This window comes from Lissotriton vulgaris, chromosome 4_1 (assembly GCF_964263255.1).
Source record: "Lissotriton vulgaris chromosome 4_1, aLisVul1.2, whole genome shotgun sequence".
NCBI lineage: Eukaryota > Metazoa > Chordata > Amphibia > Caudata > Salamandridae > Lissotriton > Lissotriton vulgaris.
In genome coordinates, this window is record NC_141691.1 from 38,497,198 (window position 1) to 38,523,247 (window position 26,050).

The window sequence follows — 26,050 nt, forward strand, 5'->3', positions numbered from 1 at the left end:
ATTTAAACAGGTCCTGCACATGTGGCTCCATGGAGAACGTGTTTAACAAGGGGAGTGCAGTTCCCAGAGGGGGAATGGAAGGGAAGGTGGAAAAGACAAATCTTTTGTCATGTTGCACTCACACACCCCGAAAGGTGTCATGCTTTATTATTGGGCTGTGCTCCTCGTCGGGCCAGTGCTGCAATGCTCAACGGGCTCACTGTTTCCGGGGCTCTTGGTCGGAGATCTTTTAAAGAAGCCGTTGGGTGCGTGCGGGTGTGGGGGCAGTAGGAGTTTGTGTGCACGTGAGCGGTGAGTTAAAATAGGTCAGGTTCAGCCCTATAATCAAACTTAAATGGTTAAGGTAGTTCCTGCCTAATTAAAATGAGGGTGGACGCCATACGGGAAGGTGATGTTCCCGGTAGGCAGTCTCTAAGGTGGGGTCAACATGTTTCGTGCTTGGTCGTTCCGAAGTAATCGGTTGGCACTTCTTCAGGACCTATGTGGAGTGTGTTGCACAGCTATCAACAGGCTCTACGATTGTTGAAGGAAGCCTGGTGTGAGGCCCTAGTAGTCCTGTACTGGGCATAATGGAAACCCGATATACAGGAGCTACAGCCCGACAGGGGTTTAAGGGAGCACGGTGTTGCTCCACTCTGAAGGGTGGCAGCAACTTGCTTGTTAGCCTACCCTTGCTCCGGTTCCCCGTGAATAAATAGCACCTATTTAAATTTTTCAAAGACATGGTGTGCAAAGGTTTTGTTTGCTATCTGCATCATAATAAGGAGCGCGTGGCTTTGGCCGGGCATTCATCTCCAATACATTTCAGGAGGATTGACCTGCCGAATTTATGAGGTCTTGTATAGTTTGCACAGCTGCTTATTGGGTTCCTTGCATGAACCCTGGAAAAATCCTGAGCCGCAAGGACAAACAAGAACAGGCGTTGACATCACCGTGCTAGGGTGTGAATCATACTTATCCGATCTAAATGAACAGGTAAGAAATACCAGCTCCTACTCGAAGATATTATATTTCCTTGCTGAATCATCTGCTACCCCCCTGAATTTGTAAGAGGAACCCATCCTATTAAACTGAACACATCTGAAGCAATTGGGAAACAGCCCTTACAATATGGCCATTACCATACACTACATTTACGATGCAGCACTTACAACATGGCCATTACCATGCACTACATTTACGATGCAGCCCTTACAACATGGCCATTACTATGCACTACATTTACGATGCAGCACTTACAACATGGCCATTACCATGCACTACATTTACGATGCAGCCCTTACAACAAGGCCATTACTATGCACTACATTTACGATGCAGCCCTTACAACATGGCCATTACCATGCACTACATTTACGATGCAGCCCTTACAACATGGACATTACCATGCACTACATTTACGATGCAGCCCTTACAACATGGCCATTACTATGCACTACATTTACGATGCAGCCCTTACAACATGGCCATTACCATGCACTACATTTACGATGCAGCCCTTACAACATGGCCATTACTATGCACTACATTTACGATGCAGCCCTTACAACATGGCCATTACTATGCACTACATTTACGATGCAGCACTTACAACAGCGCCATTACCATGCACTACATTTACGATGCAGCCCTTACAACATGGCCATTACTATGCACTACATTTACGATGTAGCCCTTACAACATGGCCATTACTATGCACTACATTTACGATGCAGCACTTACAACAGCGCCATTACCATGCACTACATTTACGATGCAGCCCTTACAACATGGCCATTACTATGCACTACATTTACGATGCAGCCCTAACAACATGTCCATTACTATGCACTACATTTACGATGCAGCACTTACAACAGCGCCATTACCATGCACTACATTTATGATGCAGCACTTACAACGTGACTACCGCTGACATGAGTATACCTCACAACTCATGCATGCCTTACTATGAATTTCGTTGTAAAGGTGTGAATGGTAAATGCATGTGGGGGATGAATGTAATCAGAACCATCATTCAAGTCTGCACATCAGCGCTCCAGACTCGGGCATTGGGATGTAAAAAAAATACCTGCACATCAGAACCACCTTTGGAGTAAATAGGCTGGGGTGGGAGGTGTTTTAGGTGAAAGATTACCCAGTGATGGGATCGGGACGCAGCTTGGTGAGGTAATGCCAGTTTTCAATGTTATCCAATGGGCCCGTTTTGGATGTTATGGTAAAAGAAGATTTGGGGTTGTTCCTGTTTTGGTTTGGGTGGAGGATATGGCAGAATTTGGCCATATTTTCAGAACACATTTTTTCTGCTGTTGGCTAGAATGGGGTCAACTGCGGTGATGGCGAATGGGCACCATATAATGGTGTTTTAGGGCTTAGAGACAGAATTGGGACTGGCAGTAGATTTGTAGAGGCTGTTCGGGTGTGGGATTGGGTCTGGGGAGCTGGAGGTATGCGTTTCATGGCTCAAGGTTGGGTCTGGGTTGTTTTCAGGGCTGGTGTTTAGGGCTCAGGGCTGCTGGTGGGATGGTTTTCTGGGCTGGGAGAGAGGGAATAATAATCCACATTTGTAAAGCGCACAATCACCCGTAAGGGTCTCTAGGCGCTGGGGGCCGTCGGGAAGATTAAGCAAGCTATTGCCCAGAGTCACATGGTGCTGGGCTAATCTGCCGCCGGTGCTGGGGTTCGAACCGTGAGCCCCAGATTCCGGAGTCAGCCGCCCTAGCGAAGTTGTGTATATGGCTTAGGAGTAAGGAAGGGACTTTGGATCTGGACGCTGCAGAGAGGCCTCAGTGGACGCCGCTCTTTGAGTTCAAGGCTGGGTTTGGGGAATTTTTAGGATTCAGGGTGTGGGAGGGGCCGTGGCAGGTGCCAGTTTTACGGTGCAGGGCTGGGTAAGGGTTTGAGGATATGGCATGGAAGTTGGGAAGAGTGTGTGGAATTGGGGTCTTTGGGTTGAAAAATAACACATGGTAAAGGTACCTGTGCTGTAAGCAACAAGTTGTAACCTTTTCCACACATTTGCCTTTATCATTCATGCCTTTACAATTAAATTTGTTGTAAAGGCATGCAAAGTAAAGGAATATTTGTTGTAACATCCTTTGTGGTAAAGGTAACGCGTGAAAACAGTTCCTGCGTTGTAACCACCGAATTTTATATTTTTTGAACAACAACAGTGGTCCCAAACATTGAAGGATATCACATGAATAAAATATAGACAGAGTCAATCTATACTTTCAAGAAAGACATGTCCAGCCGGACAGGGGTCTTCCAGAGACTTTACTCGAGAATTTTGTATTGAAATCACATAAAAATCATCCAACAATCACCAAGGGTGGACCACAAGCCTGTGTCCAGTACTAACAGAACAAGTACAAGAGGTGATGTAGACAGCAGAGAAGGGCTTAGTAAGGCAGAAAAACGTTACTCTATAAACAGTACAATTATACAGAGTATACCAAACATGCACTGGACATTTTAGTAGTATTCACAGTTAGGTTCAAGTGCATAAAAGGTCGACGGCGTTTCGGACCCCTATAAAATATCAGGGACCATCATCAGGACAAATACATTGAAAAGCCTTAGATTAATTAAGCCTCAAAATGCCTAAAGGGGGGAAAAGGAAAAAAGCAATATTCAAAACACATACAGGAAAAATGAAGGTATGATCTGTAACATAGTGACTTGAGTGTGACCAGTGAGCGACAAGGTACCGGTCAAGTATATCAAGTGGACTATGGTGCTGGTGTGCACATTATTATCCGTGATCCCGAAGCGGGAGAGTTACATATAATAGTGAGAGTGTCCAGTCAAGAACGTAATTAGGCGCGGTGACTAAAATAAAATTGGCCTCGCAGTCAGGGAGTGATGTCGGGTGAAAGCGATGGTAAAACGGGGCAAGACGCGTGATCGTGATGAAATAACGTGAAGAGATAATGTGAGGAACCGGCCGGTGCGGTTGATTCAAAAAAGTGCACAAGGGCTCACCGGGTAGCCTCATAGGATGGGGGCTGACTCCTCGGGCATTAGGATACCGCGCGATCACCCTGCAGGGGCGAAAGAGTCAGTAGTGAAAAGGACGCGGTATTTAAATTTAAGGGACCGCGAGCGCTAGGGGCTGAGCAACTCACCAGAATCGGGTCGCGACAACCGCGGAAAATTAAGGTCCGTCGGCTTGCCAGGATACCTAATGGGAGGGGGACGCATTGTTAGTATATTCAATGACAATAAAACCAGAGCGGAGGGGGGAACGGAGGGAGTCCACTTACCGGGTTAGTCGGCATGAATCATCTCCTGGCGTGCACAAGGCAGGGCATCCAGTTAGTAATATACTCGCACCGGATTGGTCTGAGGGTGGGGCATAGAAATCGAAGACGGACACGCATGGGCGCCATCTTAGGCTGTGTTTGTGAAGGGGATTGTGACGCGGAGTGAATTACCATGCTAGGGAGGCATGCTTTTTAGAAACAGGCGCGTGATTAATGAACAGTGAAGTTAAAATACATTGTTAACATTTATACAGTGGACTGATAGCAGCATCCAGTTCTTAATGAATGCTGCACGGAAGGCACATAGTTATTGCAGTCCAAACACAATCATAAAATAAGGTTTAAAGAGACAAGTCTAACTCCAGACCCAGAGTATCAGATAAGGGCAGTCCATTCATCTTGAAGGTTAAGCCCTGAATTCAGACTATCAGTCTTCAGGATCCATTTCAGTTCCTCCCTGTTCAAGAGGCGTGTCAGATCACCACCCCTGGGTGAGATGATGATTTGTGAAATCACAGTCCAGCGAATGTCATTTTCGGAGTGTCCCTTCTCCAAAAAGTGCTCCACAAGAGGGGCGTTGGGTGTTTTACACCTGATGCGGCTTCGATGTTGGGAAATCCTTAGTTTGACCTTCTGTTTGGTTTGGCCCATGTATATCATATTACACGGGCAGAAGATGGCATACACAACGTTCTGACTGTTGCAATTGGTAAATGTTTTAAGTACATATCTTGCATTATTAAACACAAATTCCTTGCCATCAATTGAGAACTCACATACAACGCACAACCCGCAGCGGGCGTGCCCAAGAAGTGGAGGTAATTGCCAGTGGTCATGGAGGGTTACATTTCTAGTAGATGGTAACGCAGCCCTCACCAATTGGTCCTTGAGATTTTTGTTTTTCTTGAAGGCAAACAATGGAGTATCCCAATTTAAAACCCCTGAGTTTAAAATGTGCCAGTTCTTTTTGACACTTTGCCTCACCCTGTTGGAGACTGGGGAATATGTAGTCACGCAAACCAATTTTTCAGTAGCCTTTTTGGGTTTTGGGTCAAGGAGGGTTTCCCGTGGGCAATACCAAGCTCTCTTCATAGAGTTCTTGATGAGGCGCTTGGGGTTGAATTTTATAGCCATGCGTGGTAATTGCATGCGTGGTTCCATCATACAACCGAAGCAGTTAAGAATGTGCTATCCAGTTGAGTCATATTCAAGAACTGATGGAACAAAGGCTTCTCCAATTCAACTCCCTCAAGATTTGCTCACTCTGACCCCAGCCATAAGACGACCACTAGAGTAGTCTAGGTTCTAAAGCATGGTGATGCTGACGACACCCAGGGAAAAGCCTGCTCAGCTGGATCTCTCTGTGTGCTCTCCGTTCTGATGTCTGTTTGAAGCATTTGACCCCACTCCAAGTAGCGCTACCCGCAGCTGCCTATTTTCCAACCAGCATCATGCTGAATCTTGCCTCATCAATCACTATGGAAGACCGGCTTGCTAAAAACAGCATGGCATGCATGCTAGACTCCGCCTACTAGTCATTCCCAAATACCTACTGCAGGAACAGAGATTTTCAGGATGTTGCAAAGGCAAAAACAAACTCCTGCTCAAGGCTCTTCTGTGTTAAATAGAGTGCAGTGGACAGACCTTTCCCAGGAAATCATTGTTAAAGATAATACAAGGTGCTAATTGAACTATAAATGTAATATTTGGATGGTCTGTCCAAACATTTTCTGTTTTCTGTCTCAATTCTTGTATTAGATATTTGTTGTAAATATATATGTAACACCACCACACTATGATTTTTTTAGTCCTATTTGAGTTTTTGTCCTGTGATTTAAATGTACAACAGCTATATATTCCACAAGACATTTAATGGATATATAAGTAATAACATATTAACTATGTACTCTTTTTTGATGTGTCTTGACTTATCTGGTAAACTTGTAAGTTTTAAGTGATTATCCATGATTAACATCTTTGTTACTAAACTTACTTGACCCAACAGAACAAATTGTAGCATGTGTCGTATATACACAGGTTCTGAGGGACACTGGGTCGCTCCAGGTAATGGCTGATTTAAATTTTGGCGGATGGGTTACTCCTTCACATCGGTCACAGATACCCCGTCCACCGAAACATAAATCTCATTATATCCTGTGGGATTCATATTTCGACGGACGGGATGACTGTCACCACTGTAAAGGAGTAACCTGTCCGCCAAGATCTAAATCAGACCCTCAGCAAGTTGTCATACATTTACTCATTCATCCATTCATCAATTCAATGACTCTTCCTTCCATTCACCCTCTAACACAAGCACAAACAAAGTACACACACTCAACAACACATGCAAGATCCAATAAAAGAATACAAGTGCAAAAAAGAAAGCAAAGTGCAGTCTAAACACAACAGTCTATGCTTGCAACTAAGCAGAGCAATGGGTGTCCTTTTTGCCAAGGTATTGTTAACGGTCCAGTATTGCTTCTTTCGTCAATCACTGTCGCTGCCTCAAGTCAGGAAGAACCTCAAGATCTGGTTCTTCGACTGAACCGCAGATTCCCTGTGCCTTGAGACCCTAACGGGTGAGCAGTCACGCTATACAAGAATCCTGATACTAGCATGAATATCCCAAGAGGCTTTACCTCACCAACATTCATCAACTGATACCTGTGCACCTACTTCAAGCTATCCACCTCTACATTGCGCGCTGCAGAGCAAGACCCTCTGCTTGGACTCACTTACCTGAGCCGATGAAGGTAAATCCCTCACTCCCAGGGCTGTCCCCATCATCACCATAGCACATGCCGTGGTCGCTTATAGTGCCAGTGAAAGGGGCGTACACCGTGGAGCCATCTCTGCATACAACGTCAACTCCTTTCAGGTATTTGCGGCCTCTGGAAATCAGAGATCAGTGTGAGCAATGCATGCATTGTAGCTCATTGAAGCATTAGTATCTGTCACTGATGGAGATGTATGGAATCTCAAAGGAATGCAGTGGTGTGGTTTGTAGGACTTAATATATTGTATATATTGCAGATCATCCTGGCATATGTATGCCTCAATGGCTGCAGGGTAAATGTAACTGATGGACTTTATTTTATATCAGCAATCCAGGTGTGATTTGTAGGCATTAATATAGGTCAGCAATACAAGTATTAGTGATATACATTAGCATATGTAAGCAAGGCAGGCCTTAGGTATTAACATTTGTCAACAATCAAGTCTGATTAATATGCATTCATATCTGTCACCAGTGCAGGTGTGACTCTTAGACATTAATAATATATATCAACAATCCATGCATGACTTGTTGGCATTAATACATGCCTTTAATGAAGGTGTTGAGACATTCTAGACATTCTTTGATTTTATTGTATGTCTGCAAAGCAGATTTTGTGACATTTAGAACAGAATGTTAGTCAGCAATGAAGGCCTTGTTACTTGCAGAAAAAATAATGTAAGGCAGCATCACAGGCCTTGTGGCTCATGTTGGCATTAATACCTATATTACACAGTGGGAGTCACTACTGTGCAGACAAAGTTAGGTCAGAGATTCCATAGCAAGATAATTTTTGTTTCGCTGATACTTTGACGTGTCTGATGAAACATCAGAAAACCTTTTTTTTTAAAAAGTTCATTGTCTTCTTCTTGGAATGTTTTGGGGAGATCTGTCAAGCAGGGGCCAACAAAAAAGAGGGATCTAAAAACCTTGTTTTCCCATGTGAATTACCAAATAACAAGTTTAGAAAGTGATAAAAAATACAGCTGAATGAAATAACACCAAACCTGGAAGAAAGTTTGTACTTCACTCAGAAAAGCTTATTTGTAATTCAGTGTATTTCTGTTCTGCTGCTTTTGAGAAATTTGCAGTTAAATAGGTGCACAGGGTGGACTGTTGGTCCCACTGCACTCCAGTGTGATGCAGATTTATTAAACACTGTGGTACCCCCACTGTACCCTGTGCAGCCCTTCTGTAAGGTATAATGGGACTCCTGTGAGAGCTGCTGCACCTCCATTGAGGTCCCATGGGTCAGTATCCCCATGTAAATTGTAAATTGATACTTGTATAGCGCACTACTCACCCGCAAGGGTCTCAAGGCGCTTGTACGAATACCGCTGTGGAACCCGTCCTGGCTTTCCCTGTGAGGCGTCCACTCCTTGGCACCCCCAAGGTGGAGGCCAGGCATCCTTAGCGTTGTGGGGGCCGTTGTGGAGATTAAGCAAGCTATTGCCCAGAGTTGCAGAGTGGGACTCCATGATTGGAATAGGCACCGAGGCGAGAATTATCAGGTCCGTGGAATTTTTGAGCCCAAGACCCGCCGAGGTGGGGAATTGAACCCTGGTCCCGGGCTAGACCTCTGCATAAGGGTCTGCCGCTCTAACCATTGAGCCACACTTCTCCCATGGACCTGCAGAACCTCTCAAGCTTCAATACATGAAGGATGCATGGTCCTAGTGTACCATGTATGGGAAGCTTGTGCAGCATTACCGTAGAAGTACAAACAGTACAGAAAACTAATACATGTAAAACATGTGGGCTGTGGGTTTGAATAGGGTTGGCTGCCTGTGGGGCTTGTTGCAGCACAGGTCAAAAGGCCTGGCCCTGGGCCCAACCCTCCATAGGAAGTTGACATAAACCTGGTGGTAGGTCCCCACAGGAGGTTGGCCTACTACAGGTGGTTGAGTACAGGGCCAGGCCCTTCAGCCAACCATCCGCTGTGCACCAGGTTGGGTACCCGCGGGGTGATTGGGCAGCCAGAGGTCTGGCCCTGTGCCCAAACCACTGCTGCACACAGCCCAAAGCTCTGCTCAGTAGGGGAATTGGGTGATATTTTTTTTAAAAACCTGAAATTTTCTGAATGAAAAGAAAGTTTTAAGTGACATCATATTTAAGTAAGGCAACAAGATTTTAGATTATGTAAAAAAAATATTAGGTATTTATTAGTCACCCCTTCATATGGCCACACCCTTCCGATGGGAATCCCTGTTCGAAGGCACAGTTTTAGAACAGCTGTATAAAGTGCCAGGCATGCCCCTCTGAATTAATTTGATTATAAAAGGACTGTGAATGCAATGGAAAAGCATCTAATTGCAGTTTATTGAATATGATAAATAATTTCAAGGATGAAAATTGACTGTTGGAATTATTGCCATATTCTGATGGGATTTCCTGATTATGCGTGTTTCTCCGATATAGGATTAAAGACATAATTCTGTGGAATATTAGAACAGGAGACAACAAGTTTTTGGTCCTGATAAAGATGGCATTATAAGTGAGATACCATCGAAACGCATCGACGCTGGGGTGAACACAATTCAAGGATCAACCAAACCTAGTTGAAAGTTGATGGGATCGAAACATTGTTTAGGAGGCTTTTTAGAATCCAGTTTGAATGTGTACTAGTATTTGACAAGGGGTCACGTCATACTGTTGTTTTGTCTCTTCTTTTTATGCTGGTCATAATTAGAAGTCAATTATTGTACATTTTTCTGTGTCATAATACGAATATTTGTGAGAAGGATAATTGTGTTTTTTTAAATTGTGTAATATGATGTGTTTTTAACTGTTTATATAATGGAGTGAATTTTTTGTTTAATCATTGAATAAATGCAATAACAATATAGTACTTACATATTGAATGAAAGAATGGATTTTTTGGTGTTGGTTTGACTATTGTATTTTGATTTCATTTGGGTCAAAGGAATTGTTTCTTGCCTATGCTTTCAAAGGTAAACAAAGACCACTAAAATAAAAAATAAAACATAATCGTTGCATGGATTAATGCAAGGTGCTTCAATTATATAAGAGTGCAAAGAAAACCTACTACAGTTGTCCATCCAGAAAACATTGGAATTCATACTGATAGATGACCATGTTGGAGACTTGCTTCCTCCATGATGACGGGTGCCATTTGTGGGTCTCCACTCATGATGGCACATGAGGGACAGTCTTTTACTTTCTCCTTGACTAGCTTGTCCATCCCCAGAAACCACACCTCTCTCTAAGATGGGCTTTGGTTTGGGTGATGCCCTGGTACCCTTGCTGGGCTAGACAAACAACTAGAGCACATAGACTTCAGGGGCTCACACCGAGTTCATCAGAAACTCGCTACATCAAGCTCATGCTTGCCTGTTTCTCAGAACTGAGTGTTCAAGCTCCATCTTAGAAGTTGTGCATTATTATCACTGCTGTGCTTCTTTGGCTTTCGATATGCGCTTGTCAACTGTTGGAACTTCCTGGATTTCAACTAGCGATAGTGCTTTTAGGTAGGCATATTCAATTATCATTCGTACATTGCCTTCTGTGCCTTCATCCTCTTCCATGTGTCGTATTGTTTCAGGCCCAAGGCGATGACATGAGCGGTGATAGGCTGGATTATTCACCCTGGGCCAGTACACCGCTTCAAAGGAATTCTGTTCAATAAATCAATCAATCAATCTTATCATTTGTAAAGTGCACTACTCACCCGTAAGGGTCTCAAGGTGTGGGTGTGTGGAATGCTGCTACTGCTCGAACAGCCAGATCTTGAGAAGTTTTCTGAAGGTCAGTAGGTCTTGGGTCTACCGTTGGTGGTTGGGGAGGGTGTTCGAGGTCTTGGTGGTGAGGTGGGAGAACGATATGCCGCTGGAGGTCGCTCTTCAGAAGCGGGAACACTGTGGCGAGGGTGAGGTCGGGTGGGGTTTAGAAGCTGAGTCGTCTGTTGAGGTACGTTGGTCCAGAGTTGTAGAGTGCTTTGTGTGCGTGGATGAGGAGCTTGAAGGTGATCCTCTTGTTGACCGGGAGCCAGTGCAGGTCTCTCAGGTGGGGTGTGATGTGGCTGCAGTGAGGGATGTTGAGGATCATGCATGCAGAGGCGCTCTGGATGCGTTGGAGCTGTCTCAGGAGTATGGCTGAGTCTCCTGCATAGAGGGCGTTTCCGTAGTCCAACCTGCTGCTGACGAGAGCCTTGGTGACCGTTCTTCTTGTAACAGTGGGTATCCACTTAGATCCTGCGGAGCATGCGGAGGGTGTTGAAGCAGGGGGAGGAGACGGCGTTGACCTGTTTAGTCATGGAGAGGGTGGAGTCGAGGATGACCCCTAGGTTGCGTGCATGGTCGGTGGGAGTTGGAGCCGTTCATAGTGCAGTCGGCCCCCAGGAGTCGTCCCAGGCCAAAGGGGTGGCTCCGAGGATAAGGACCTCCGTCTTGTCCGAGTTCAGCTGCAGTCGGCTGTTCCTCATCCATTCAGCGACGGCCTTCATTCCTTTGTGAAGGTTGGGTTTGGCGGTGTTGGGGTCCTTCGTGAGGGAGAGGATCAGCTGGGTGTCATCGGCATAGGAGATGATGTTGAGTTCGTGCAGATGGGCGACGTGTGCGAGCTGTGCCATGTAGATGTTAAACTGAATTGGGCTGAGGGATGAGCCCTGGAGTACGCAACATATGATCTCAGTGGCTTTGGAGCGGAAGGGGGGAAGGCGGACGCTCTGTGTTCTGCCGGAGAAGAAGGAGGATGTCCAGTCCAGGACCTTCTCTTGGATCCCGGTGCTGTGGAGGCGTGTTTGTAGTGTGTGGTGGCAGACCGTGTCGAAGGCGGCTGACAGGTTCAGGAGGATGACGGCCACCATTTCTCTGTTGACCAGCAGGGACATGATGTCATCGGTAGCAGCGATACGGGCAGTCTTGGTGCTGTGGTTGCTGCAAAACCCGGACTGGGAAGGGTCCAGGATGTTGTTCTCCTCTAGGTAGCGGGTCAGTTGTTCATTGACAGTCTTCTTGATGACCTATGCTGGGAACAGTAGCAGGGAGATGGGCCGGAAGTTCTTGAGGTCCTTGGGGTCCGCCTTGGGTTTCTTGAGTAAATCGTTGATCTGGGCGGTCTTCCAGCTCTCCGGGAAGGTTGCTGTCTCGAAGAAGGTGTTGGTGACTTTCCGGAGATGGAGTGCGATGGATGTGCTGGCTTTGTTGAAGATGTGGTGTGGGCATGGGTCTGCCGGAGATCCGGAGTTGATGGTGTTCATGATCTTGATGGTGTCGTCGTCGCTGATGTTGGTTCAGGAGAGCAGGCGGTTGGTGCGGATGGTGGTCGTGGGGGCGGAGGTCTCAGTGGTTGTCGAAGCGGTCGTTTGCGTTGAAGCTGTCGTGGATGTCTGTGGTCTTGCAGTGAAAGAAGCTGGCCAGCGAGTCGCACAGGTTTTGTGAGGGTGGGATGTTGTTGGTGTTGGAGCTGGGGTTAGAGAGTTCCTTCACAATGTTGAAGAGCTCTTTGCTGTTGTGCACGTTGTTTTCTAGGCGGTCTTTGAAGGTGACCCTTTTGGCGGATCTGATGAGGTGATGGTGTCTGCAGGTGGTGTTCTTGTGGGCTGCCTGGCTGTCCGGTGAGGGAAACATCCTTAACAACGCAGTCAGTACACCACAATGCTGTTACATCGTGGTTGTTACAAAAACCGCGATGTAACCACGCTATGCCATTACAACGCAAGTCTTTATATTGACTTGCGCTAGATGGCATGCTAACATTATGAATAGTTTTGTTTACTATCCCAACACCTTCCCTACTGTTAAGTGGACTGGAGTTGTAATAGTAAATTACACTTTTCTTTTTTAAATATCTTTATTGCAGAACATTTTCTTAACATTTTATGTCACCCCCCCCCACCCACCCCCATACAGGCAATTTTCCACTAAGCTAATAACTAAAGCAACATCCACTACATATACTAGACATAAAAAAGACCAATTACATAAACACAAAACTACTGAAGTTTTCAAAAAAATAATTAAAGTCATTACAGTTCTAGACATTCGATCCAATGTGCGAGTGGGAACCAGATATCTAGTCCCTTCTTTTTCTTTTTCATACCCTTCCTGCTGTATATTGCTTTTTCCAGACTATATGTCGATAATAATCGTGCCCGCCATTGTTGAAAAGATGGAGGAACAGTGTCCAGCCAAGCCGAAGCCAGACAGATTCTAAGCACGGCCATAGAGACGAACAGAAGTCCCTTTCTATTGTCCACTCGGATGTCACTGTCCACCCCCAATATTATTTCTGACGTAGTAATCTCCATTTTAGTCGCAAAAATTTCCAAAAGAAAATTAGAAATCTCGAATCTAATGGTACGCAGTGCCCCACATGTAGCAAACATGTGTATTAGATCAGCTTCTGGCATTGCGCATCTGGGGCATGAAGTCCCTTTACCAGTGCTCCATTTTGCAAGCCTATAGGGGGTGTGATATAAGTGGAAAAAAGTTTTATAGAATTGAGCTTGCAATTTAGAGGAGATTAAAAGTGATTGAGAAAATTGAAGTGCTTTCTGTATGGAGCTAACTGAAGTTCCAAGTTTAATCTGCCAGTTCTGAGAATGTTTATCCAGGTCATCGGGAAGATCAATAATTACATTGTTATTTTCACTCTATTACACTGAATAACAGTTTTTGATTAACTCAATTTTCTTGAATCCAACCCGACCACCCCCCTTCTTCATAATGAAATCCCTAACCTGTAAGTATTTAAAAAAGTCCCGTTATAGTAGGCCAAATTTATGTTTTAAAGATTCAAATGAAGTAAAGCCATTTGGCTCATACAAGGAGACAATTTGGTATATACCTGATCTGATCCACACTTTTCTAATGTTAGCACGCCATCCAGCCCAAGTCGATGTAAAGACTTGCGTTGTAATGGCATAGCGTGGTAACATCACAGTCATTGTAACAACTGCAATGTAATGGCAAGCATTGTACTAACTCACGTTGTACCGTCATACATCCTCCGGTGTTCGTTCACGGAGCCAGATCTTCTCTAGCTTTTGGCAGGTTTGCTTGGAGGCCCAGGGGTCTTCATTGAACCAGCTGGCTTTCTTGTTGGTGTGACTGTTCGAGGGTTTCTTGATCGGGCGAGGGTGTTGGCTCAGTTGTTGATCCACTGTCTGAGGTTGCAGGGCGGTGGTTTTGGGGTCAGTGGAGTCAGTGGGTAGGCTCTGGGCGAGGGTGGTGGTTAGCTGGTCTTCGGTGACTTTGCACCAGCAGTGGCGAGGCATCTGTTGGGTGCGGTGGTACGAGGTGGGTTTCTTAAGGGTGAAGTGGATGCAGCGATGGTCAGGCCAGTGGAGTTCGGTGGTGTTGTTGAAGGAAACGTGGGGGCTTGCGGAGAAGATGGGATCAAGCGTGTGACTGGCGGAATGTGTGGGTGTTGTGACGAGTTGTCTGAGTCCGAGGTTGGCTAAGTTGTTGATCAGGGTGGTGGAGTTGGTGTCCTTGTTGTTCTCAAGGTGGAAGTTCAGGTCCCCGAGAAGGATGTAATCCATGGAGGTGAGGACATGTGTGCTGATGAAGTCGGCGATGGAGTCGCTGAACTGTGGTCAGGATCCGGGGGATCTGTAGATGAGCGTTCCTCTGAGGGTGGTGTTGGGGTCGGTGTGGGTCTGGAAGTGCAGGTGTTCGGCGGTGCTGAGGGTGTCGTCGGTGTTGGTTGAGATTCTGAGAGTGTTCCTGAGGACGATGGCCATTCCTCCTCCTGCTCCATTGTGTGGTCCCTGCGGGTGATCTTGTAGCCTTCCGGGATGGCTATGGCTATGTCAGGTGCCGAGGCGGGGTTCAGCCAGGTCTCCATCAGGAAGGCGACGTCTGGGGAGGTTGAATCGAGTAGGTCCCAGAGTTCAACGGCGTCTTTGCGGGCGGAGAGGGTGTTGAGAAATATGCATCTGAAGTGGTTGGGTTATTTCCTGGTGGACAGCATGGTGGGGTGGATGCTTGTGAAGCTGCAGTTCCGACAAGTGAAAGCTCCGTGGGTGAGCTTCAGGGTGGCCAGGAAGCAGGTGTGTGATGGTCCGGTGTTGAGTACGTGTAGGGTTCTGGTATCGTAGCGGTGCCCGGAGTCGTGGTGTTCACTGGGTCCAGGGGTCCAGGGGTCCAGGTGCTGGGCGTGGTCCAGGCACAGATGGGTGCAAACAGCCTTGTCTTAGGCGTGCCCTATGTTAGGCCTCCAATGAGGGGATGGGGCCGCAGGGATGCAGCAGCTGGAAAAATGGGCGGGTCACTGGAGAACTGGGCACAGGAATGAAAAACAAGTTTAGGTAGGATAACAAGTACAGGCACTGAGGAATAAAAACAAGTCTGGGCAAAAAAGCAAGTACAGGCCCAGCGGAATAAAAACAAATCTGGGCAAGAAAGCATGTTAGGCAAAGGGAAAAATACAAGATTAGGCAAAAACAATGCATTCAGAGTCGTGCAGCAGCGTGGGGAGCAACCTGCCTGGGAGTTGGACTGTCAATTGTTTGATCCTTGGAGGCCCTTTTCTGGCAATGCCAGCAAACAGGGAAACCATTGGTTTGTGGTCAGTCACCACGACGAACTTCTGACCACAGAGATAGAGGTGGAAAAGGCTGCATGCCCTCCTGATGGCCTGGGCTTTGTGCTCTATTTGAGCATAGCTGGTTTCTAAGTCAGTGAGCACCCAGTGAGCATAAGCAATGGGAACCCACAATGCTACATGTTTCTCTGGGTGCAGGAGTGCTCCGAAGCCCACCAGCCTTGCATCGAATTCCAGTTCAGTTTGGCACTTTGAGCTCAGGTATGCCATTGTAGGAATGTGTAAGAGTGCACCCTTCGCCTCTTTAAATGCCTCTGCTGCTGTGCTGTTCCACTCCCAGGGGCAGTCATGTTTGGTCAGGGCTAACCTCCCAACTCAAAAGGAAACTCCAAACAATCCAGAATACAGCGGCCAGGCTCGTCCTCTACCTCCCCAGATATACGCACATAATCCCTCACCTTGATAACTTTACTGGCTATCAGTTGTGAAGAAATACCAGTACAAGCTACTCACCCATGCATACCAGGCAATACACAAAAAGGACTTGCTTATCTCAAGCAATGGGAAACATTTCGCCAGCCCACAAGGAAACTTAAATTCTGATCTTTCATGCTAGCTGCCACCCGTCACATCCAATGGGCCAAAAGAGGGGGCCGTCCGTTTTCCCATTTGGCTGCCAAGACCTGGATGATCTCCCCTCCCCCCTGCACCTCAGAGCCTCGCCATCACTCAAGCAGTTTAGGAAGGACCTCAATACTTGGATGTTCAACCAACAGGAGAACTAGTAGTATCATCTGATTATGCCTCATGAAGCAGCTGCACTCTACAAATCCTGATTGATTCTTTGATTTTCACAGCTTTAAGGGTTGCACGCACCAGCTGCACATGGCCACGTGAGTCGGCAAGGCCCAGCCTGCAGTACGGCGGTACCAAGAGTCACCACTAGGGAGCAGGGCAGGCACATGCATTTGCTTTGAAATGCAGCATGAAGCTCAGCTTTTCTCAACTCTGATGAGTGCTGGCAGGAATACCAAAAGGCAACAGAGGGACAAAGAGGGCCTGGGCGACAGAGACACCGGCTCCTGGCAGGACATTGCTCTACATGGCGATGTGACTCCTACGTGTGCATGGTTGCTTGAGTGGCAGAAACCATGTTGGCTCTCTGCATGCTCTGAATAGAAGTAGATACCTGTTGCATTGCGGGCCCTTGGCCCACTTGATAAGGAAAAATGACACAGACGCAAAGCATATGGTTACTGGGACTGGCCTCGAGCACATGCACTTGGGCTCTTTTATTGACATGGTCACATGACCAGTGGCACCTGTGTTGGATGGGTGCAGGGTAGATATATGGGCCAGCCCTCAAGGAAGTAGCTGGTAAAACACTAGACTGTGTCCAGCAGGAAACAACATTCGTCCCAAATTATATTAAAAACAAAAAACAACAAAAAGAGTCCAACCTGTGGGAAGGAATGAGCAGACAACTAAAAATACCTGAAGTCTCACAGTTCTGAGATGCAGTTCACAGGACAGCGGTGGGCAGATGCAGATGGGAGCACTCAGACATCTTGGCACATATCCATAATTTAACCAGGTATATCTGGACACGAACACAGTGCTGAAGAAGTCCGTACCTTTCAGCTGTGCGTCAGTTGAGTGACAGTCCACCTAAGTAATGTTCGTCGGTCCAGCGTACTCTTGCTGTGAGGCAATTAGTGTCTTATAGTTCAAGCATAGGTGCATCAGGAGCCTAAGTGGAGTCCATTGTGAACACATAATGACGATGTTTTTTGATCCCTTGAATACAGTCTTGACATTCTGTGACCTGTTGAAACTTCTGTTGCCTGACCCGGCTATTTCCTTGAATCCATTAGTGGGGCAAAGTAAAGTCCATCTCTCATGCATGAGGGAGGCCCCTTGGATGAGTTGCCATGGGACGGCCTATGGGTTGAACTACGTTCCCACTTGTATGAATTTGGACAGCCGTAAGACTACCTCGGAGCCACTGTATAGTCACTTGTGCAACATCAGGGGTGGATATGTCCTGCTCAGAACATGCTCTTGCTACTAGGATCAGGATGTAGGCCAGTTAGACAACTGGTCACTGGTTCCTCCGATCATCACTCTGTATGGCAATGGTGCAGGACTCCAGTCATGTTAATTGATGCTCCGGGGATGGTGGTGATGCATGTGGCAAATGATGGAGTGGCTGCCATGAGACAACTTGTACAATAGGTGGTGATGACTGGCAGGGAGTAAGGGTGACTGGCGAATCGTTTCAGTCTTAAGTATCATCGGACACTTGGTGCAGCTCTTCTTATTCGGCCAGTGTGTAAGGAAACATGGATGCCCTTTTCCATTAGCAGCCAGTGACAGGTGGCTGGACGGTCACAGTGAAGAATGGGGTAGATACACAGTTTGCGCATGTAGTTGGCTTAAATTTGATACTCCAACTGAGCTATCTCCTTTGACATTACAGCACCCCGGTTGCTGGCGTATAGTAGAGGTTGCATTCAGGTGATGCTACAAGTACTCATTCTGGTCCCCTTTTGTTGACTTCTCTTGCACACCTGTTGTTGTCTGCTTTCCTGGGATTGGACTGTCACTGTCCTATATCTCTCCACTCTTATTCATGCCACACTCTCTTTTCCTTGGTTCTTCCTTCACGTGTAATGTGGCATCTGGCCACACATCTTCTGTGTAACTGTTGCAAAGTGCCAACAGGCCACGCAAATGTGTGTCTTTTCTACAAATGTCCAAAAATGTGGCAGCAGGCCACGCATTCTCACTGGGACCTCCTGCTTGTCATTTCCTTTGGACTACGCATCTTCTTCTGTCACGGACCACTCACTGGTCCAGTCCTGCCAATAGGACCGGGTGTCTTCCAGGTGCGTCAGCCATTTCAGGGACGGCAGTGGTAGTAAGTGTACTTTGATGGATCCTTTCTGTAGTGCCTTCCATACCCGTCTTCCCCTTGATAAAGTATTCCGGTGGCAACCCTGGATCGATGTGGAAGGTACAGGTCTCCCTTCTCTTTTTTGCAGTTGTGGCAGCCTGCCTCTTGGAGTGTGGGAATCCCCTCATGCATGTAATGGACCGATGCACACCACAGTCCAACGGCAGTGATGGAGGCACTCTCTGAACAATCTCTGACCCACTAATGGGCAGTGCAAGTGCAGGTAGGTTGATCACGATCTCTCTCCTCCCTGCCTTTGGGCCACTCAGGACTCCTCCTCTGGGATCTCCTTGGTGGCACATGTATGGTGGGTAGTCTCTATTCCCCCTCCTCTTTGCTTGAGGGAGTAGCTTGCACGCCTCGTTGCTGCGCTGTCTTGACGTTGGATGAGGCCCAGGTCTGTGCATGCTTGACAGGGTTGGTTGTGCAACATCCTCATTGAGGGATAAACCGGTAGTCCTGTGGTACTTGTCAGCCTGCTGGTGCTGCTCCATTCAAGAAGGGGTGCATTGTCTCTGTATCCCTTGCATCTAGGCTCTCCCTGTATGCAGCCTTTATTGTCTCTGTATCCCATGCATCTAGGCTCTCTCTGTATGCAGTCTTGCATTGTCTCTGTATCCCTTGCATCTAGGCTCTCTCTGTATGCAGTCTCTCATTGTCTCTGTATCCCTTGCATCTAGGCTCTCTCTGTATGCAGTCTTGCATTGTCTCTGTATCCCTTGCATCTAGGCTCTCCCTGTATGCAGCCTTGCATTGTCTCTGTATCTCTAGCATCTAGGCTCTCCCTGTATGCAGCCTTTATTGTCTCTGTATCCCTTGCATCTAGGCTCTCTCTGTATGCAGTCTTGCATTGTCTCTGTGTCCCTTGCATCTAGGCTCTCTCTGTATGCAGTCTTGCATTGTCTCTGTATCCCTTGCATCTAGGCTCTCCCTGTATGCAGTCTTGCATTGTCTCTGTATCTCTTGCATCTAGGCTCTCTCTGTATGCAGGCTTGCATTGTCTCTGTATCCCTTGCATCTAGGCTCTCTCTGTATGCAGTCTTGCATTGTCTCTGTATACCTTGCATCTAGGCTCTCTCTGGATGCAGTCTTGCATTGTCTCTGTATCCCTTGCATCTAGGCTCTCTCTGGATGCAGTCTTGCCTTGTCTCTGTATCCCTTGCATCTAGGCTCTCTCTGTATGCAGTCTTGCCTTGTCTCTGTATCCCTTGCATCTAGGATCTCTCCGGATGCAGTCTCTCATTGTCTCTGTATCCCTTGCATCTAGGCTCTCTCTGAATGCAGCCTTGCATTGTCTCTGTGTCTCTTGCATCAAGGCTCTCTCTGTATGCAGTCTCTCATGGTCTCTGTATCTCTTGCATCTAGGCTCTCTCTGTATGCAGGCTTGCATTGTCTCTGTATCCCTTGCATCTAGTCTCTCTCTGTATGCAGTCTTGCATTGTCTCTGTATCCCTTGCATCTAGGCTCTCTCTGGATGCAGTCTTGCATTGTCTCTGTATCCTTTGCATCTAGGCTCTCTCTGGATGCTGTCTTGCATTGTCTCTGTATCCCTTGCATCTAGGCTCTCTCTGGATGCAGTCTCGCATTATCTCTGTATCCTTTGCATCTAGGCTCTCTCTGGATGCTGTCTTGCCTTGTCTCTGTATCCCTTGCATCTAGGCTCTCCCTGTATGCAGCCTTGCATTGTCTCTGTATCTCTAGCATCTAGGCTCTCCCTGTATGCAGCCTTTATTGTCTCTGTATCCCTTGCATCTAGGCTCTCTCTGTATGCAGTCTTGCATTGTCTCTGTGTCCCTTGCATCTAGGCTCTCTCTGTATGCAGTCTTGCATTGTCTCTGTATCCCTTGCATCTAGGCTCTCCCTGTATGCAGTCTTGCATTGTCTCTGTATCTCTTGCATCTAGGCTCTCTCTGTATGCAGGCTTGCATTGTCTCTGTATCCCTTGCATCTAGGCTCTCTCTGTATGCAGTCTTGCATTGTCTCTGTATACCTTGCATCTAGGCTCTCTCTGGATGCAGTCTTGCATTGTCTCTGTATCCCTTGCATCTAGGCTCTCTCTGGATGCAGTCTTGCCTTGTCTCTGTATCCCTTGCAACTAGGCTCTCTCTGTATGCAGTCTTGCCTTGTCTCTGTATCCCTTGCATCTAGGATCTCTCCGGATGCAGTCTCTCATTGTCTCTGTATCCCTTGCATCTAGGCTCTCTCTGAATGCAGCCTTGCATTGTCTCTGTGTCTCTTGCATCAAGGCTCTCTCTGTATGCAGTCTCTCATGGTCTCTGTATCTCTTGCATCTAGGCTCTCTCTGTATGCAGGCTTGCATTGTCTCTGTATCCCTTGCATCTAGTCTCTCTCTGTATGCAGTCTTGCATTGTCTCTGTATCCCTTGCATCTAGGCTCTCTCTGGATGCAGTCTTGCATTGTCTCTGTATCCTTTGCATCTAGGCTCTCTCTGGATGCTGTCTTGCATTGTCTCTGTATCCCTTGCATCTAGGCTCTCTCTGGATGCAGTCTCGCATTATCTCTGTATCCTTTGCATCTAGGCTCTCTCTGGATGCTGTCTTGCCTTGTCTCTGTATCCCTTGCATCTAGGCTCTTTCTGTATGCAGTCTTGCATTGTCTCTGTATCCCTTGCATCTAGGCTCTCTCTGGATGCAGTCTTGCATTTTCTTTGTATCCCTTGCATCTAGGCTCTCTCTGGATGCAGTCTTGCCTTGTCTCTGTATCCCTTGTATCTAGGCTCTCTCTGGATGCAGTCTTGCGTTGTCTCTGTATCCCTTGCATCTAGGCTCTCCCTGTATGCAGCCTTGCATTGTCTCTGTATCCTTTGCATCTAGGCTCTCTCTGGATGCAGTCTTGCATTGTCTCTGTATCCCTTTCATCTAATCACTCTTTCTGTATGCTGTCTTGCATAGTCTCTGTATCCCTTGCATCTAGGCTCTCTCTGTAAGCAGTCTTGCCTTGTCTCTGTGTCTCTTGCATCTAGGCTCTCTCTGGATGCAGTCTTGCCTTGTCTCTGTGTCTCTTGCATCTACGATCTCTCCGGACGCAGTCTCTCATTGTCTCTATCCCTTGCATCTAAGCTCTCTCTGTATGCAGGCTTGCATTGTCTCTGTATCCCTTGCAACTAGGGTCTCTCCTGACGCAGTCTCTCATTGTCTCTATCCCTTGCATCTAGGCTCTCTCTGGATGCAGTCTTGCATTTTCTTTGTATCCCTTGCATCTAGGCTCTCTCTGGATGCAGTCTTGCCTTGTCTCTGTATCCCTTGCATCTAGGCTCTCCCTGTATGCAGCCTTGCATTGTCTCTGTATCCTTTGCATCTAGGCTCTCTCTGTATGCAGGCTTGCATTGTCTCTATATCCATTGCAACTAGGATCTCTCCGGACGCAGTCTCTCATTGTCTCTATCCCTTGCATTTAGGCTCTCTCTGTATGCAGCCTTGCATTGTCTCTGTATTCCTTGCATCTAGGCTCTCCCTGTAAGCAGTCTTGCCTTGTCTCTGTGTCTCTTGCATCTAGGATCTCTCCGGATGCAGTCTCTCATTGTCTCTATCCCTTGCATCTAGGCTCTCTCTGGATGCAGCCTTGCATTGTCTCTGTATGCCTTGCATCTAGACTCTCTCTGTATGCAGTCTTGCATTGTCTCTGTATCCCTTGCATCTAGCTCTCTCTGGATGCAGTCTTGCATCGTCTCTGTATCCCTTGCATCTAGGCTCTCTCCGGATGCAGTCTTGCCTTTTCTCTCTATCCCTTGCATCTAGGCTCTCTCTGGATGCAGCCTTGCCTTGTCCCTGTGTCTCTTGAGACAGTGCTTTCTGCTGGCTCCTTTTGGTGCCTGCTCTGTTCTCTTGCAGTGGTGGTAGACAGCCACTGGGTGTTGTAACACTCGCCTCTCATCGGGAACTACTCCGCATTGTGTGGCCTCTTATCTCAGGCCATACACATTGCATCTTCTCTGAGGAAAGCGTTGTATGGCTGTATTCCGAGGTACTGCTGGCTCATGAGTAGGGCCTTGTGTCCAAATGTTCTTGTGCCTGTGGTTCAGTGGCAGGTGCTGCTCTTCACCTTTTTGGGGGCTGCTCCCCTAATGTCTTGCTGCTTCGGGCTGGGATGCCTTGGTTCCATTACTTTGTCTGACAGCGTTGGCCATCTTGGGTCTCTGTGTGGGGGTTTACAGTCTGGACAGCCCACAGGGATGTCTGGCCCTCACTTGGCCGCTCTCCGTGTTATGTGGGGCCCGGACAGGCAGTGTGTCTCCCGGAGCGTGCAGCAGCCTCGGTTTTGCAGTGGGCAAATCTGCTAGGGCCCAGTCACAGTTTTGGCGGGCGCCTCGCTGGGGCCGCACACCTTGTGAGACACTTACTGGGTGTGGGAAGTGTGATGACCAGGGCAGAGATGCCAGACATTAGGACCCTGTGGGTCACAGGGCGGTGACCAGGTCACCGGACACCACTTCCTGTGGGTGGACAGGAAAGGGGCATTATGCTGCAGGATGAGGACGAGGGCAGATGTGTGATGGCAGACTGAGAAGCAATTGTAATAAAGAAGAATCTGTTCACATACCCCATCGTGTCCAGAGTGCTTATTGAACGTCGGGGATCTGACAGGAAGCACCGTTGCAATGTTTCCTTTATTGCTGGCACAGTTTGCAGAATGCAGGAAGGGCTGGGAGGGGCTGCTCTGAGAGTGCAGCTGGGGAGGTTTATTTGCTCACTTACTTGCTTCATTCAGGTGCGTTCTCACAAGCTGCCACTAGATGACGCTGCAGCATCTCCTTTAAGGCAGTGGCCTGGTTTGTGAATGGACAGCCTGCACCGCCTGGAGTAGCAGGCGAAGGTGTCAGAGCACTGTACATTAGAGCCAGTTACGTTACAAGAGAACAGTGGAAACACAATACAACATTACAAACTAAAAATGAAGGTTACATAAACACAAAATCCAACAAAGCATGCAGGAGAGAGGAATGTACAGAATAAAAAATAGATAAATACAAAAATATATAAAAAATATATAAATAATACAAATTTACAATGAGTGAACTTCCAAGAGGGGCCTAAGCCTGACAGTATTAGTTCTGAAAGTGTCTTTGAAAGAGGAGTGATTTGAGGTCAGCTTTGAAGATCCGGGTGGAGGAGGCGGCACGGAGCCATGGGGGAAGTGAGTTCCAGAGTCTCACCGCATTGCCTGAGAAGGATTGTGACATCGATCTTTCCCTTTTGAAGACGGCGGGGCTCAAGCAGAAGCTTTTCCGCATTGTGAGAGGGACAATTTCAGTTTGTTTTCCAGGTAACGAGGGGAGGACGTGTGCAAGGTTTTATGCGTGATGCAGGCAGTTTTGTAGATAGATCTTGCCTCGATCGGAAGCCATTGAAGAGAGGACAGGATAGGAGTGAAGTGGTCACTTCGTTTAGACCCTGTAATGAAGCGAGCTTCTGAATGGAGGATGGATTTGTGAGGGGAGAGGTGGGATGTTGGTAGGCCCGTCAGAAGAGAATTGCAATAATCCAGTCTTGAGAGAACCAGCGATTGTACCAAGGTTTTTTAAGTCTTTCTCCTGGAAAAACCGACGGATCCCCCACAGAAGGCGCACCTGGTAACATGCGTTCTTGGCAATGGAGTTGACGTGGGAGATTAGGATAAGTCTTTTGTCATGTATGACCCCTAGGGATTTAGTGCAGTCGACAATGATGGGTTTATTGTTGAGTAAGTTCAGCTGATCCATCCAGGATTGAACGGGAGGACATGAGAGAGGGATAGAGGAGGAGGAGGAATTCAGTTTTGGTGGGATTTAGAATGAGGTGGTGAACTAACAACCAGTTGTGAATGGAGTTGAGAGTAGAGTTGACTAGTGAGAGATCATGGGCGGAAGACACCTTGAGGTAGTTTTGAGTGTCATCCTCATTAAGATGGTAGTGGATCCCAGATTTACTTAGGAGGTTCCCTAATGGTTCCAGATAAAGTTTAAACAAGGTGGGTGTCAGGATAGAACCTTGAGGGACGCCTTGACCAACAGCCAATGGAGATGAAAGACTGTTCACTATCCTAATCATTTGGGATCTGTCCGAGAGGAAAGAAGCAAAGCATTTCAGCACTGTGCCACCCAATCCCAATCTCTGTTGAAGAGTGTTGAGGAGGGTGCCGTGATTAACAGTGTCAAAGGCTGCAGAGAGGTCAAGAAGAATCCGAAGGTACGATTTCCCAGAGTCGAGTATATGCAGCGCATCATCTATCACTCGCAGCGGGACTGTTTCAGTGCTGCAATTTTGGATGAAGCCAGATTGGAAAACGCTGAGGAGATTATTGTCCATAACGTGTAGGGCAAGTGGTTTCGCAACACATTTTTCGGTGATTTTCCAAAGAAAAGGGAGGTTGTGATAGGGTGGAAGTTGTTGAGGTCGTTCTCATCAGCGGAGGGTTTTTTTTAGAACAGGAAGAGGGGTAAGCTGACCTGATTTAAGGGCGACAGGTAGGGAGCCTTGACTAAGGAAGAGATTAACTAGCCTGGTCCAGTAAGAGAGAGTATGGGTGTGGAAATTGATGGTGAAGACGCTAGGGATGGGGTCAGAAGAATGGTTGGATGGTTTGGTTTCGCTGATGCATTTGAAGAGTTCATCTACCGAGACGACGTCAAAATGTTGCCAGGTGCTAAAGATTTCCGCTCCTTAAAGGTGGTGGGGAGGGTGACCTGATTCACCAGGGCTTCGACCTTTTCATCAAAGAAAATCACGATAGGAGCAGCCTGTGTGCATTCTAAGGCTGGTGCCCGCTCTCTCAGGTCCGGCATGGCAGACATTCAGCAGGGCTCTCAGTGCTCGTCCAGGCTTCTCCTCAGTCCCCACACGCAGAGTCCATGGGGGCGGGGCTTCTCTCGAGATTTGAGGGTGCATTGTGCTGGCTTTCGAACAGGCCAAACTGCATTGCTGCCTAGACGTAGTGCAGGCCAGGCAGGGCTTTAAGCGGGATGAAAAAACCTGGGGGGGTCTTTCTTGTCTTTCAAAGGGACGTGGCCAATGTAGTAAAGGGAATGGCTTAAAAATACATGAGCCAAAGATGTGTGCTTAGCACAGTCTGCCATCCCACTTGTATTTTGCTGTTTCTGTCTTTGCCTCCAGACACATGATGCAACAAGTAACATCTTCCCAGCAACAAGTCAGGACTATTGGCTGTATCAATGGTTGTTAGTTGCAAAAGATAAATAAGCAGTAACATTGAGAAAGCTTCCACTTACAGCCCAGGTGACACCACAACAGTACTGCTGCTCCTGAGTTTCAAAGAGAAGGGAAATCCAGAGAGAAAATCACTCTTTACAGGATTTCCCTTCCCCTAAAAAACTCAGCTGGCATGACGTCATGCCGTAACTTCTCCACTAGTGAGAAGTGAGCAGTGTGAGCACGTGTACATCCATGTGCCTGCTGTCACTGCAGGGTGAAAAAAAGGACCACCTATGCCAGGGAACAAACAGAGCCCCATAGAGACCCGTTTTGAGGCCACCTTCAAAACTGCTGGTGCTCAGACCCAGTGAGACCCGGCCCACTTAAAGCCCT

General features: G+C 47.3%; 1 protein-coding gene across 2 annotated transcripts in view; it reads right to left on the reverse strand.

Annotated features, from left to right (window-relative positions):
* The window catches only part of LOC147718301 (uncharacterized), a 228,901-nt gene that overhangs the window by 7,618 nt on the left and 195,233 nt on the right, over positions 1-26,050 (reverse strand). For both annotated transcript variants that reach the window (XM_086918259.1, XM_086918258.1), the window contains one exon: positions 7,009-7,160. In XM_086918259.1, the coding sequence (XP_086774385.1) occupies positions 7,009-7,160 (152 nt within the window). The remainder of the gene's footprint in view (positions 1-7,008; positions 7,161-26,050) is intronic.